General features: G+C 29.7%; 1 protein-coding gene across 2 annotated transcripts; it reads right to left on the minus strand.

Annotated features, from left to right (window-relative positions):
* Window positions 1–6,048: 6,048 nt before the first annotated feature.
* LOC100500469 (cellulose synthase-like protein H1) lies at window positions 6,049–14,247 on the minus strand. Of its 2 annotated transcripts, XM_006592305.4 has the most exons (9): window positions 13,952–14,247; window positions 13,208–13,535; window positions 12,754–12,876; window positions 11,563–11,679; window positions 11,089–11,301; window positions 10,817–10,925; window positions 8,722–8,909; window positions 7,421–7,771; window positions 6,049–6,759 (listed from the first exon to the last, which is right to left on the minus strand). In XM_006592305.4, the coding sequence occupies exons 1-9, from the start codon at window positions 14,206–14,208 to the stop codon at window positions 6,205–6,207; spliced, it is 2,241 nt and encodes a 746-aa protein (XP_006592368.1). In that variant the 5' UTR covers window positions 14,209–14,247; the 3' UTR covers window positions 6,049–6,204. The 2 variants fall into 2 exon arrangements, with proteins under 2 accessions (XP_006592368.1, XP_006592369.1); XM_006592306.4 differs by lacking the exon at window positions 11,563–11,679.
* Between the last annotated feature and the right edge of the window lie 2,369 nt (window positions 14,248–16,616).

Here is a 16,616-nt window from a genome sequence, read left to right on the forward strand (position 1 = left end):
AGTCATGGAAAGTGTTGGAATGCTTGGAACTTACTTGAGAAAATTTTTGCTTAAGAATGGAATAATTTTATTTGCTTGGGGACAAGCAAAGTTTAATTTGGGGGATTTTGATAACTGCTAAATAATTGTATTTTGATAGTAGAAAATTAGTCAAATATTGGTATGAAATTAATTATTTAGCATTTATTTGTGATTAAAAGTTAGAAAATTAATTAAATTGAATTTTTGGGTGCAGATATAAAAATTGGAGGTGTAACAAGCAAAAAGGGCAGAAAAATTGAAGAAAAGAAGAAAATTTGAAGAAGGCCCAACCCAATATGCACGCTCAGCGTGCGTCACGGGTTAAGCGGGCCAGGAAGTACACGCGCTAAGCGCAGGGTGTCGCGATAAGCGCGCCTACGAAGGCCTAAAGCCCACTTCAGTAGCTATAAATAGAGAGTCAGTCCAAGGGACAGGACACACCACCACAGAACCCCCTCTCCTAGGGGTTTCATTTACTTTCTTTCTTTCACCCCTCCTCTCATTGTAAAGCCCTCATGACCATGAGTGGCTAATCCCCTAGCTAGGGCCTGGCAGGCCTAAAAAGCCAATGATGTATGGAGCATTTCAAGAGTTATCAATAAAAAGAGGAATTCTCTCCAGGTTCTTTATTTATTTACCGTTCTCTCTTTTTACATCCTGTATCTTTGAACTTGCTTTCTGTTAGGGTTTAGTCCACTCGGGAGAGGGTAAAGCCTAATTAGGGGTAAAGAATGAATACTTGAATTTTTTTTAAGGGTTAGGCCACTCAGGAGAGGGGGTAACGCTTAAGAGAACACTAAAAGGAGGAAATTATCGGGTTATCTTTTAGAGGGTTTTTCTTCCAGTTTCTTTTATCTGCGTTTCTTTCTTGCTTATTCTGCATCTTGGACTTTGTTTTCTATTAGTCTTTAGGCCACTCGGGAGAGGGTAAAGCCTAATTAGGGATAAGGAATGAATGCGTGAATCGGTTTTAAGGGTTAGACCACTCGGGAGAGGGTAACGCTTAATAGAACAATTAAAGAAATAAATCATTGGGTTAGCATGACTTAATGCCTCAATGCCCATGCTTTAGCAAACATCTAGAATGTAATCTTAAGGCATCTTAGTTATTGAGTCTTCGCAAAGGGCATTTGGAAGATAGGTAATTAAGGTAGGCTTGTCATCATGAGGCATCAGGGGCAAGTAGATGGATAGATGTGGGGCAGAATTAGTTCACTGGTATTGATAACAGACAAATCCAGAATCCATATATCTAGACTAATTAGACTTGTCAGGTTTTAGCGATTTTAATATATAGATTTTAGTCTCTATTTTTATTGTTGGTTTTTCTTAGAAGTAGTTATTCCTTATTTTACTGTTGGGTTTTAGGAGTAAGTATTTAGATTTAGTAGATTTAGATTTTATTTATTTGAATTTCGTAGAAGTAGCTATCTTTATCGCAATTTAAATATTTTATCTTCTATTTTGATCTTTCAATCTTTTATCCTTTTCTTTTATCTTCTAATTTTATCTTTTAATATCTTATCTTTTCTTTTATCTTCTAATTTTATCTTTAAATATCTTATCTTTTCTTTACCTTATCTGCTATCTTTCTTTATCTTTTATTTTAAATTCTTATCTCTTGCTTTTAAATTGGGTTTGCATTAATCTAAGTACAAACAAAGTCCCTGTGGATTCGACACTTGGACTTCCGAGAATTTTACTACTTGTGACGATTTGGTACACTTGCCAACGAGTTAACACACGTGTACAAAATTACCGCACACATTCAAAATTATCGTGATAGTGATCTTCTAATTACCTCTAAAAATTCATGATATTTAGCTTTTTTTTTTACATGAAATCTCTTAAGCACTTGTCTTTCATAAACTTACACTAAATTGTGAATTTTGCCAAATAAAACATATCAAAATGCATGAAAATGACATGAAAACTCATCCAAATACAATCAAATATGAATTTATCAATTACAACATAGGAATATGTGAGAGGCTTGTGTCATATGTTATTGTTGGTGGTGATTGAAACAAGGGGTAGGGTGGGAGTGTAGTTGAATTGGTGGTTGATGCGTGTTTTTAGGTGGTATATTGGTTGTGTATAAACTAAAAATGTTGGTTAAGGTTTTGGAAAGGTGGGGTACAAATGGAAGAACGAGCATTGTAGTGAGTGTTTTGAAATTGAAAGGGAGAAGGGGGAGGTTGTTATGGGTTGAAAACCCCCCGTTGAGGATTTGACAAAACATAATAAAGCATTGAGGATTCAATGAAAGAGGGTTGTATTGGGGTGGTGTTTTGAGTTAACAGTGGTGAGGGGAATGAAGGAAATGTTGGAGCGTGAGGGTCGGAAAGGAAAGATGGAGATGGATTCGTGAGATTAAATTTAATGTTTGGAAGATTTAGTGTGTTAAGGGTGGGTGAGAGTAAGTATGTGTGAGGGGTATGAGTCAAAAGGGAAAAATTGGTGTCAGTTGCCATTGTGGTGGTGACCATGGTGGTAGTGATAATTGCGATTGTGGACTGCAGATTTGTGTTTGGTGGTGGAGTAAGAAAATAATAAGGTTATGATGGAAAATCTTGATGTTGGGTGGATGACAACGATGGCCATTGCAGCGAGGTTTGGGAACGGTAGTAGAGATGTCTGTAGATGGTGGTGGTGGTGGTGGGTGCGGGTGGTGAGTAATAGCTATAGTGGGTGATGGTTGGTGACGTGGGAGGTGAGTAAGCGGATGAAAGCAACATTTGTTAGAGTGCTAAAACTACTATACTTCTACTCCTAGGAAAACACCATTAAAGAGCTATAAAGAAAACTAGGAAGAAGATAAAAATAACACTTATATTTTTCATTGATGATAATAGGTAAAGAAAGATACACTTATATAACCCTAAGAATGTGTTTGGTAGGGGATTTTTTTTTATTCCTGGGAATCATGTTTCTTGGGAATGAATAAAACTTATTTGGTTGACAATTGACAATCTTTAAATAAGTTTCCTAACAATCAAAGAATTACACATATTTTTACTAATTATTTTAATTATTTACCATATTATATAATTTAATAAAGATAACAATGTTTTTATAGTTGTAAAAAAGAAAAATTAAACCTTAGAAAGTAGGCCGATTTCCAAATGTTCCCAAGATAAAAATTTTGTGGGAAGTTAATTAAAAGACATTTTTGAGAAACATCTTTTCTTAGGAATGTTATTTTCTTAAAATGCTTACCAAACATGAGAAATTAAGTTTTTCAACATATGATTCCCAAGAAATAAAAAATTTATGTCCTATCGAATGTCCCCTAAAGGATGTTAATTAATGGATAATAATTATTCAAGTGTCAACATCTCATTATTTATAATAAAAACAATAATACAAATATATACTTCAACCTATATAATCTTTCAACTACTTTAATTTAAAGATATATCTGGGCCTCTTAAAGCCCATCCTAACAAATACACTCACCGTATCCTATGTCATTATATTGAATGTAGATCATGAACCTCTAAGAACTAATCTCTTGGAGTTCTTTGTCTTAAGTTTGAATGGACACAAGATGATGCCAACAAGATGAAATTTAATGCAAAGGCAAGGTATCTGATATTAAAGTCTTCGATTTCAAGTCAACTAAATAGATATAGGACACCATGAAGGTAGTAGCAATATGATGAGGACAAAGATCAATCTAGCTACTGGTTAGATATATGAAGGAAGATGAGGCCATTAATGACATAATTGGAAGATCCCAAACAATTCTTATTAACGATTTTAGAGCTCTTAAGAAATAGATACCATAGAAGAAAACAACATCAAGCTTTTTGACAACCTTCTTAAGGAGTGAAATTAAGAACTTAAGATCATTGATCATTGTTCTCCAAGAACTGGGGATCTTAGTTTCGTAAAGATGGAAGATATTTTGAGATCTCCTAAGATCCATGAGCTCTATTTGAACCACAAAAGTTTAGTGAAGAAGAGAAATTCTATTGCTTTTAAATTTAGGAACTCTAAAGACAGATAAAGTCTATCCAAGTTAGAAAGGATGAGGAGGAGAGTGAGGATACACAAAATTCTCAGGATGAAAACTACTTTGAGACTAAAGATGAAATGTCCCTAATCTAAAAAAGAATTTGTTAGATGATATTATGAAAGACTAAGAACTAGCTTTTTGTCGACAAGGTAGCAAGATTTAAAAGAAAGTTAGTAAGGAAGACAAAGTAGAGATTATTTGGTTTGAGTGTAATAAATTTGAGCATACATGAAAGTTGTCATGAAGAAGTTCTTAGGAAAGAAAAAGGTCTCATGATGACATGAGAAGATATTGACAACAACAATTCTAAGAGTGAAGAATGTAGAAGCAAATATGTCATGAAGTTTTGATGATGCCAAAGAAACGTGCTTCTCATGTTTGATCCAAGGCAAGACTCCAAGAAATACAAGATAAATGACGAATCTAGTCTCTAGAGTCTTAAAAAGAGTTTCTAAATTGATGATGCACAAGTTATGTCCAAAGTATTTTTTTAAGAATTCATGAAAGTGGTATTTACTCTTTGGTAATCGATTACCAGTGACCAAAATGCTTTCTGAAATGTTTTTAAAATGTTTTTAAATATTTTTGAAAGCTTATAATCGATTACACAAGGCTTATAATCGATTACCAGAAGTTTTAAACATTTTAAAACAACCTTTAGAAATTTGAATTTAAATTTCAAAGTCTGCAATCAATTACCAGAGTTAAAATTCAAATTTCAAATGTGAAGAGTCACAACTCTTCAGAAAACAACTGTGTAATCGATTACACCATTTTGGTAATCGATTACCAGTGAGGAATTTTCGAAAATAACTCCCAACAGTCACATCTTTTCATATATAGGTGACTTGGGACACGAATTTCCTCAGAGTTTTTATTGAACAAAAAAAAGTCTTATCCTCTCAAAAATCAAATTGTCTTATCCTCTAAAAAATTCTTTGGCCAAAACACTTGCAAATTCAATAAGGAATCATTGAGTGATCTTCATTGTATTATCTTTCTCTTAAAAGAGAGAATTTTTCTTCTTCCTCTTCTTATTCAAAGAGAAACTGGTTAAGGGACCGAGGGTCTCTTGTTGTATGGTTATCTGAACACAAAGGAAGGATTGTCCTTGTGTGGTTCAAACATTGTAAAAGGAATTTTACAAGATAGTGAAAATCTCAAGGAAGTTGCTTGGGGACTAGACGTAGGCACAGGACGTGGCTGAACCAGTATAAACTGAGTTTGGATTTTCTCTTCCCTTAAACTTCTTTTAGTTGTTGTTATTTATCTTTTGCATTAAAGAAGTTTATTTTGAATTGTCTTTTTAATAATTCATAATAAGGGTACATTAAAATTTTTAAAAAGGAGAGTTAAAATTTTAATTGAGGAAATAGTCTTTGATATCTTAATTCAACCTCCCTTCTTAAGATATCTGAAGTCATTTGTTTAACAAAGAAAACACTACAAAAGAAAAAAAAATGATAATTTTCATTTAAACAGAAAAATAAGTTAATACCTTCTTATCGATTATTCCTTATATCCCTCTGAGACATACAATTATTTTCTCACTTTGTTTTTTAGAAATCACATAATTTCTTATCATTGTAATATTTCCTTAGTAAAGGTATATTTATCTTAAATTGTAATAATTTAAAATCAATAAAACAAATCATATTTATACTCTTTGAATTTGGATAAAGTTAGTGGTGAAAGGTGATAACAAATCACAATTCTTCATCTTTCGATAAGTACTGGTTCATTGGATTTTCTTTGTTTCATTTTTTATATGCAAATGAGAAAGTATAAAGTCATTTTTTCTGGTTCATTTTATATGTGGTTATGGAGGTACAATGAAATTAGATTTGGTGGTGATTAGAGGCGATTTAATAGTGCATTGTGAAAGCTTTATCATCCAATCAAAAATTGATAAAAAGAAACAAAAAGAAATCTTTATATCAGTAGTTTTTCTTTAAAGTATCATTATATTATTAGTTTCACTATCTAAACATAAAAAAATAATCGTATGTAATACGATATAGTATATTTATTTTTAAATTTTTTGGCATAAACACATCTTAATTAAAATCAAAGGGGGCAACTTTTTGTTGTGGTATTTTTATATATATTAACAAACATTTCCTTATTTATTAATGATGGCTTATCCATGTTTCTGAACCCCATCAACTAGTAATGATCCTTCTACATAGGTGTACAAAGAGACATGTCAATATAGCTGCTTTGCATATTGTGGACATGGGAATCCTATACTTTCCTGTCTCAAATAATCCTCTCAGAAATGGCCAATAGCAAATCATCAAATAAACACTACAGAAAATCTCACCTAGTCCACTTCCATTCCTACTCGGAGTTGGCACTGGTGGTTGCAACCCTAATAACTTGATAACCATTGCTGTCAATTGCAACAACAAAATGGTAGTGCCTGGCAAGAAAACTACGGACTCATCGAAGGTGTACCTTCCAGCATCCTTATCATCTAGAACATTTCCTGTTGGGGGTAAGTCTTTCTTTGTTACGTCAAACACAGTTTCAGATATTCTTAACAACTTGAGTAGGACACTAAGAAATGCACAAAAACCAGCATTCATGGATGTTATTCTTGACATCCTTTGATTGTTCCACCACTCTCGAACTGATAACCCTGCTGCCAAATATTCGCATACAGTATATACCTTGTAAATTGCAAAAAATGCAATAGGGATACGTATTCCTAGGTCCTGGATTGAGCAAAATACAAGGTTATAATTAACATTCATTTATATATTTTGGAAATAAATATAAACATAATATAACTTAGACCTACGAATTTGGAACTAAACAAAATATAAGGTTGCATCATTATGTGCATATAAATTTATAGCTCTACATACTTGCATATATATATATATATATAGCACTCATTACATTAATCACTTTTTACTATATTTGTTATTTTAAAAGAAACTGTTGTGTATGATTCCTATAGATAAAATATACAGAGAAATAATAGGAACACCATCTCTTAATATACCAACTATTATTAAGTGGAATTTGTGTAAGATTAAGTAATGATATGAGTTTTACTCTTTATCTGGTGGGGTCTCATTTCACATATATATATATATAGAGAGAGAGAGGTTACAAGTAAATTTTATCTACCAATAAAAAATTATATCACTAATTTATATTTCTCAAATATTAAAAGTATGCATAATTTGTTATATAAGAGATGTTTTTGTAGTTTTCCTAACTAAAAGATAGTAGTAGTACTATATTAAACATCAATTTCAAAGAAAATTGTCTGGACCTTGGAAAAATGAACGATATTATTAGTTTTTGTTTTGTTGATGTATTCTTGTTATTCGTTTGTTTTGTTTTCAACATTTTTTGTATACTAACCTGGGGCAAGAAATTGGAGTTGGTGATGATGCAATATGCAAGGAGACATGCATAACATACTTCAAAGACTGGTTGCAGACCCCAATTGATAATCCACATATATGCTAAGCACTGCCTCAAAGTAAGCTTACGGAAAAGGGAAGAAATAATAGGACAATGCTTGCATATGAAGATTTCAAGCATTCCTGTGGCCCATCTCTTTTGCTGGGCCATTGAAGTTGGGCCACCTCCTGGAGCAAAACCAGTGAAGGGAATTGGGCTTGGTGTACACAATTCTGATCTCCAACCTTTCTCATGTATGGTCAGCCCGGTGAGTACGTCTTCTGTTATTGATCCATATATCCAACCCACCTCAAATTTTTTTTAAGAAAAAAACGTCAACTTCATTTCAATCAATTTGACAAAAAACTAATGAGGATTTTTTTTTTCTTTCAAGATAAAATAATGAATTTTGTAGCAGTACTCTTTTTCTAGCATTTTATGACAAAGTAATATCTTAACCTTATGTGTGTATATAGTTGAATAGTGAAGTTTGAATTTTTTTTTTAACTTTTTCTTGTTACTAGATATGTCCTTTATACAAACATACACATATTGAAGAAAAGAGTAAATTATATTGACGTCTTTTGAGATTCTTTCAGATTATACACAATACCTTATTTTTTTTAAAATGTTTCTAATAACCTTCCTTAACATGAATTCATGATGTAATTAATATTTTTAAAATAATTAATGGGTTAGTGTAGTGTATAATGAATATCAATGTATTATTTTTTAAACAATTAATGAATTAGTATAGGGGAATAAAAGAAAAGATATCGTGTATAATTTGAAAAAACTTCAAAGTGTAATTTATTTTAAAAAAAATTATTTATTCTTCTTTGGAGTAAATTACAATATTATTTCTTCAAATTTGGTGTAATTACATAATTATTTCATGTTTTTTAATCATTACATTCACATCTCTTTATAGGGGATATTAATGTAAGATTTAAGAGGGAATTGAGAATATCAGTGTAATATTTTCAAACATATAAGAGAGTGTTAATATAATATTTTCAAAATTAAAGGAAATTTAGTATAAGAAAATTTAAAATGGTGGAATTATGTGTAATTTGATAAAAGTTAAAGGTATATTGATGTAATTTACTCCTTTCTTTATTATATGTAGTTGTATAAACATATATAGTGAAAACTAATTCCAAAAGTTAAATAGTGAAAGAATTGTGCATGTTTAGTTGCATATTTTTAAAGGAATTATTATTGATCTAAAAACTCTCTAAAATATTTATTTTTAAGACCTGTTTGCCCCATCCTGTGCCATATTCATATCCACAACCGGCAACTTGGCTTGCTACGTCAACAACATTCGAAATATTAATATCATTAGGCGAATATATCCTCCCTTTCAAAGCAAAAGCAGCTGATTTCAGAAAATCCTTTGAAGCCCCAAATTTTTCTTTGAATTCCTCGTCTGATATGCCGCTTCCTGAAAAATTGGCTAGAATGTGTAAGATAATAAATAGAAATTAAATTAATAGAGTAAATTATTAGACATGACAATGGGGCAGGGCGGAAATGAGTATTGTCTCCCCAGTCCTCAACCCCAACTCCCCAACATATACTCGTACCTGTTCCCAATACCCGACGGGTTAAATTTTGTTATCTTATCTCCGTACTTGTCGGGTATCGAGTATCTCCGTCCCCAGTTGTAATTATTTTTTTTGTAAAAAAATTATTTTGAAAATCTGATTTTAAAAAAATTGATTATTACACATCTATTTTTAACTAATTGTATTTGGAGAACATTTGTCTACAAAAATCATCAAGAAAATAATATTAAATTATGTAAAAATTATAAAAAAATTAACAAATAATTAATAAAATTTTAATAATTTCATGATCGGAACGGGTATGAGAATGAGTATGGGATAGGTAGTGGCATCCCCGTCCCTAACCCAGATCCCGATTAAAAAAGTTAGGTAATTCTCAAATTCAAACTTGTATTTGGTCAACTAAGATATTCTCTGTCAGAATCAGAATGGGTTTAAACGGATAACCACAAATACGAGCTTCATTTTCATGTTTATAAACTATGGGCAGTATAGATATGCTTAACATGTTGATCTTTCCATCAAAAGAAATTTAACGTTTAAATTAGGTAGGTTATTTTATTTTCAAACCAACTTCTAATCAAAAGTCAAACAAGAGAGTTTTTTTTTTTTTTTTTCCTTTGGAAAGCAATAATTTTCCTAAAAACTAATCTAATCAAGCATGCCTCAAAGTATCTCGATCAAGAAGAATGACATGAAAAACGTTCTTTGGTGTATGTACCAGGAGTTATAACCTAAATTAACACACTGTTTATGATCGGAAGACCAAAAAACTAGCAGTTTTAAAGGACAAAATTAATGTCATATTTATTTTATAAGGTTTATCTATTTGATCCAAGGTTAAAATGGGGTTCAATAATCCCATTTTCAATGATCAATAAAATTTAAACCATTATCTTATTTAAATTCTACCATTAATGCCTTTTTAAGAAAAATCAATTAATGTAATTACTATTATATTTAATGCTTCATTCTTTCTCTAAGCTAAAATTTCATGTATAATATGCATAACACATGTCATACATTTTGCTTTTCATACTCTCTTTTGTTATTTTTATTTTATTAATTTTACAACATACAATATAATATTTTTTTAATTTTTTTATAACATTTTGTTATAATTATTAATTATAAATTATAAATAAACATTATAATTGTGAAATTATAGATAAAATTATGAAAATTGAAATTATAACATTTTTATTATCACGTACAGGTCATATTATTTATTAATTTAATAAATAAAGAGTTATATCATAATTGTTAATTACAAGTTGATAATTGGAATTATGCAAAAATGCATAAATATATGTAATAAAATATAAAAAAATAAATCTTAATAATTATTTTTTAATTAATTATAAAAAAATATACTCTTTTTTCACTTAAGATAAATAGTTTTAATTTATTTTAAAACTAGAAAAAATAATTTTAATTTATTAATCTGAATTAGTATGTAAAATTATCTTAAAAAAATTCAATGCCTCACAACTTCAAGGGTGAAAGTAATAGTTTACTCACGAATACTTGTTAAAATACTCTTCTTTATATATATATATATATATATATATATATATATATATATATATATATAATAATTAACTAATTTTAATAATTAAATTTTAAAAAAATAATAGTGAGGAAGTAAAATAATTCTTTTAGAATTACTCTTGTAGTAATTTATCTCCATAAAACATAAATATATCTTTGTCTAGTAACAAGTACCCTCTTCCAATTGAAATCAATGAAAATATAAATATATCTCTGTATAGTAACAAAGTACCCTTTTCAATGTTATCCGGAGAACGACCATAAATAACTTTTCTTCTATGGAAGCAGTTTGTTCCCCCGTAGAAAGGTCCTTGCAGTCCAGCTAATCCGGGCGCCAAGTTCTGCATTATTTAGAAAGGGAATTTTATTTTGAGAAGTGAGGAATTGACTTATAAAACTTATATATGCTAGTAAAAAAGTTTAATATTTTGTGACAGCACATATATTTATCTTTGTAGCGTAAAGAGTTTTCTTCTATAAAGATTAATGTTTAATAACGATCACCTTGAACAAAATTGTCATCTGGTTCCCAAAAGGATCGTCCTTCAATGTAGCATAGAATTGTTGGGGACATTGAACAAACGCAACTTCTTTTTCTCCCTTGGGATCAAGCAAAATGCTCAACGCATGCAGAACAATCTTTGGATTACTTACAATCATGTCACAATCCACGTTCAACATAAAGGGAGCGTTGGTTATCAACCCAGAAACTCTTGTCTGAAATATAATTGACGAAGTTGAATTAAAGTAAAGAATATGTATGACTGAAAAGGTGCTAGTAGTTTATGTTGAAAAACATATGGCAGAGATAATAAAAATGAAAAAGAAGTTAAAAACTGGATATGCTAGTGCATACAATAAGCTAACCATGTGACTTTAGTACTTTAAATTGAACTAAACTAACCAAAGTATATATAGTTTGATAAAGTGAGATTCACATTTGAGAAATTAAACTAAAAAAACTCAGATTATTCTCACCAACACATTCATGGCACCGGCTTTGAAATGATGGGGCTGTTTTGGCCTCTTCTCTCTAGATATGTAGATTAAATGAGGCAATCCATCTGCAAGGCTTTCATTGTTCTCCCATATAACCTTACAAATTCATAAATGTAAGATATATATGTTTTATTAAATACGTTTTCTTTTTATTTCTTACTAGTATAGGACAGAATAAGATGAATAAAGATAATATATACAACTTTAATATATTTTTATCGAGAAATGATCAAATTACATTATTCTATAATTTGATATATAATATAATTTTTATTAATCCAATAATTGAGTTACATTTATATATTATCGAGATTGCATATGTTAAATTTTGTTTAAATTAAATATTTAGAAGTTAATCAAATTATTTATATTTTAATATATTTTAAAAAATTTATATTATATCAATTTTAATTATATGAACGAAATGACAAATAATTTTGAATTAATATGAAATTTTATACATATAATCTATGCGAAAGAAATTTTCAATCAAATAATAAATTTTTAAAAAAATTATTTAATTAAAAGTTGTTGAATGATATAATAATTGACTAAAATTACACGGTGTAATTTTATCATTTCTTTTTTTGTTTCTTATAAATTTAATTTTATTTACTTTCAATTTTTTTATTTTCTTATTTTGATAATCATCAAAATTTATAATTCTGATCATTATCGAAAAAAATTATCATTACTTAATGTGACATACAACACGAAATATATGTCATGAAATGTAACATGAAATTAATGATTAGATACATATTATGTTATATGAATTATTTTAAAAAAATTATGAAAATTAAAATTTATATATTTTTAAAAGATTTAAATAAAAATTATATTTATAAGGACTAAAAAATATTTTAGTCCAATAACACTGATATGTTAGTATGTTACATTGTTACTAACAACAGCCTAATATATATTGTAGCATATGAATATCTGAGATACTTAGTGTAACAATACTATTTATCTGTATACTAGTTTTTTTTTCACCATAAACAAATCAAAATAAAAAAAACACTATTGAAAAACAATTATGACAAGATAAACCAGATATATAATGTAAATGAATACTGAAAGAATAACATTTATTATTGGTATCGTCCAAAACTTCAGCACACGTGATGTAAATAATGGAGTATGTAGTAGCCTTGTAGTTATATATACCTGAATTATGGACGGATGGTTTGTCCTCTCAGTGTTTGAGAAAGTCGCAAATTCTCCAAGACATGGATTTGATTTTGTAAAAGAATCCAAGTCTATTTTGCGGCTAAGTTGATCATACATATCCTGCCAAGTGCCAACACACAACGAGGCAAAACCGTTTAGAAGTTTATACATGGTGAAAGAAAACCTAAGTTAAATTAATAATTTAGTTCTTATGTAAAAACTTGAATATGAGATTTTTTAATTCAAAATATCTACAATAAAAAATAATCTCACGTGCATGACCGGACTGAAAATTATTAATTTAACCATAAAACTTTTATAGATTGCTTCTATTTCTTTGTCCTTTGTCCTCAACTTTTATATAAAATTTACTATATATCTATTTTTTTTAAAGGAATAGATATATTATATATCTATGTATATAACATTATGATATAATTATGGAACTTACCTTCATTTTTAACCATTCTTGTTTGAACTTTGGCGTGTTGTTGGCTGTAGAGACCTCAGGTTTGTCAAAGAAATATCTGAGTGGAGCTCTAACTTGGACTTCGTACTTCTTACAAAAAGGTACCCAAAATTTTGCAAATTTAGAGGCTTCCTGAAGAGCGTAGAAGGTAAGAGGGGAGCAACCATCATCAGAAACATAACAAGCTAGCTTGTGAGCTGGGTAATCAAGTGCCAACAGAGATAACACAGTGTTCACTGTGATAATCGGTGGTTCAAGTTCAGGATCTGCTGTTGTCACAAACAAGTCCACTGGCGGAAGCTCTTGCACACTGCTCACAAAACTCACCAATGATCAGCATCAAATTAAAGGAATACATGCACAATCAATTATAACAATGAATGCATTATACACTAAAAAAAAATTCCATATATTTTGGCTTGTCCAGTTGTTCCTTGTTATTAGTTCAGCATGGCACCAGTTAGTGTAAATATTATGAGTTAATTAGGAGTATATGATTCACTAGGTCAGCCTAGTGGTGGGAGATTAGAGTAGCATGCATGAGGTCATATGTTTCAACTTGTGCGATTAAATCGTATAAAAATAAATAAATAAATTACATTGATAGTAAATCATATATATATATATATATATATATATATATATATATATATATATATATACCATATAAACTTAATATTTATGCCAGCAATCGGTTTTTAGCAAAGGGAGTAAATAATTAGATACCTTTGCAAGAGACGATCTGGGTAGGTTTTGGTTACTGCTGGACTCCATTGAGTGGTTAGGGCTAAAAACCAAGAGATGGTGAACCACGACTCACATAAAAAGGCAACAAACCAAGGGAAAGAGTAGTTGTTGATAGAGATAACACGGTAACCAAGCAACCATAAGAGGAGGACTGAAAGCAAGCTTTCCGTTACCCTTTTGTAATTGTGCTTGTACCAGAATTTCTCATAGAGGGGCAGAGAGTTTTGGTTGGCCATTGAAAACTAAGGTGATACGTAAAAGGTGTGTGTATATGATAATATATTATCATCAACCAAGGTGTTATTTATAACAAATAAATGGATTTTTTTATCATCAAAATTAATAAATGGATGTTCTGCCTTTGCTCATAAAAAAAAAACTTAGTTGATCCCCCTTTCAAGTAAGAGACAAAAAATGACAACATTTACTGGCTGGTCCTAGATGCTTCTTTGTTGTTATTATTATGCCAGAAGCTCAATTATTGGAGGTTTTATTGTTAGTTTGTTTGCACCCATTTTCTACTTACTTGTCATTGGTCATCTAGAGGTTTTAGAATCCCATATATACGTATATAAAAGATACAAAGCAAGAGATCGTTACATGTCACTCAAAAAATGTGATAAAATTAGGTACATAAATTATTAGCCACGATTGTTCAACACAAGATATATGGTCCATTTGTTATATAGAAACACACACTAGGCGATGTAGTAGTGGCAGGCAGGACCGCTAGAGGTTATATAGAAACACACACTAGGCGATGTAGTAGTGGCAGGCATGCAGGACAGCTAGAGGTTATATAGAAACACACACTTTGCGGTCCATATAAGTTTTCAAAAGTATTCAGACCTCACGGGTCACAAATTGTTGCTAAAAGGGATTGATCAAAGACGTATATAGCATATATATCCTCCACCTCTATTTTGATGCAAGATTTTCTTTCATGTTGGGCATACTTTATTCTCAATTAAGGAAAAAATGCACTAATAAATACGTAACAAAAACAACATTTATTTCTAATTTATTTTCCAAACAAACAAAAGTAACAAAATATGTAAGAGAAACTAGTTGCCAAAGTGACTTCCCTTCTATACACAAATGACCAACGAAAACAATATATTTAGACCTAACTTGTCATTAATTAAGATTCGTTTAGAAAAAGTTGAAGTGCAATGAATCACAAGTATATATGCCAATACTGTGCATTTAACCTCTTTCATTTTCTGCCGATTCAAATATTTTTTTTCACGTAATTTCACCCCTCGCGATTTCTTAACTAGCCTTAACTACAAAGTAAATTGAGATATTTTGGGTAAATTCCAAATAACACACTGTTATTCAGATCGTTGTCTCAACTACTCCCATGTGGTTTAAAGGAATCATTTTGCTTGCATGTGAGTTATCTGTTAATTAAACTTACACATTTGAATAACATTGTCAAAATAATAAGAGTTGGTGATGGAGAATTAACTACTATTTGAAGTTTTGAACACTAATTGCAAATTTTGTAACCAAGAATTTTCATGAGATAAGTTGCACATGTAACATGATCGAGGTAAGTTTATGGTTTAATCGTACACGAGATAAATTGACGAGTTGCAAGGGTGGCTTCTAGGCATTTCTTGCAGTGTAATGACCTTTTTTTCTTTTAAATTTTTTTGGCATAAAATATAGAACAAACTGCAAAATGCAAAGAAAGAGAGAGAAAATTTAAGGTAAAATAAGTTGATATAAAATGGGGGCATTTGTCTAATTTCTGGACAGTTTTTATATATAACTATAGATAATTAAAGAGAAAAATGGTGATGCTATCATATATGAGTTAGCCTGTCGCTTTGTTGATGCACGAGTCATACAAATGACGGCAAGCAATTAGAGGTTTTTTAAAAATAATTTATTGCTTTCAAGTCCTTAAAATACTTAAGTTTTTCTCACTTTTAAAGATCCTTATTAGCTTATGAGACTTGTTTCACTATTATAAAATTACTTTTCTAATACGGTAAAAAACACGATACAACAATGGTCGTTGACTGTCGTAGAAACTCACAAAAGTTAAACCTTTTAACGACAGGTAAAAAAATACCGTCTTAGAAAGGAAGCAACTTTCAAAGACGGTGATTACGTCAACATCATCTTTGAAAGTAAGATTTCTAAGACGGTATTTACGTAAACATAGTCTTACAATGTTTACTTTCAAAGATGATATTTACGTAAGCACCGTTCTTGAATTAAATATTATTTTTAATTATTCATATTTTTTCTGAATGATATCCCATCAGAAAAAATATAAATAATTAAAAATAATTTATATTAACATGATTGTAATTAATATTAATAGTAAAATTTATTTATTAAATAAATATTTAAATGATAGATTAAATCAAAATACGAGGTTCACAAATTATTTATATTTATTTTATCATTTAAATATTAATTTTATAAATAAATTTTAATATTAATTACAAGAGATTAACAAAATAAAAATTCCCTAAACAATTTCATACAAAATACAAGTTATTATAATTTTTTATATAAAGTTATTATAATTTCTAAGACAAATTCTTAAATTAAATAATTATTTTTTAGAAAAATTAAGAGGATCAAGTACCTCGTCTTTGACAGGATTGATGATATTATCTCTTAC

Source organism: Glycine max, chromosome 12, assembly GCF_000004515.6.
Source record: "Glycine max cultivar Williams 82 chromosome 12, Glycine_max_v4.0, whole genome shotgun sequence".
NCBI classification, from domain to species: Eukaryota; Viridiplantae; Streptophyta; class Magnoliopsida; order Fabales; family Fabaceae; genus Glycine; species Glycine max.

Excerpts from the sequence above, each read along its gene's own strand:
- LOC100500469 (XM_006592305.4), bottom strand. The coding sequence starts at position 14,208 with ATGGCCAACCAAAACTCTCTGCCCCTCTATGAGAAATTCTGGTACAAG. Across the intron at positions 12,877-13,207 it reads AAGAATGGTTAAAAATGAAG|GATATGTATGATCAACTTAG; the intron begins GTAAGTTCCATA and ends GGCACTTGGCAG. Across the intron at positions 6,760-7,420 it reads ACTCCAATTTCTTGCCCCAG|GACCTAGGAATACGTATCCC; the intron begins GTTAGTATACAA and ends TGCTCAATCCAG.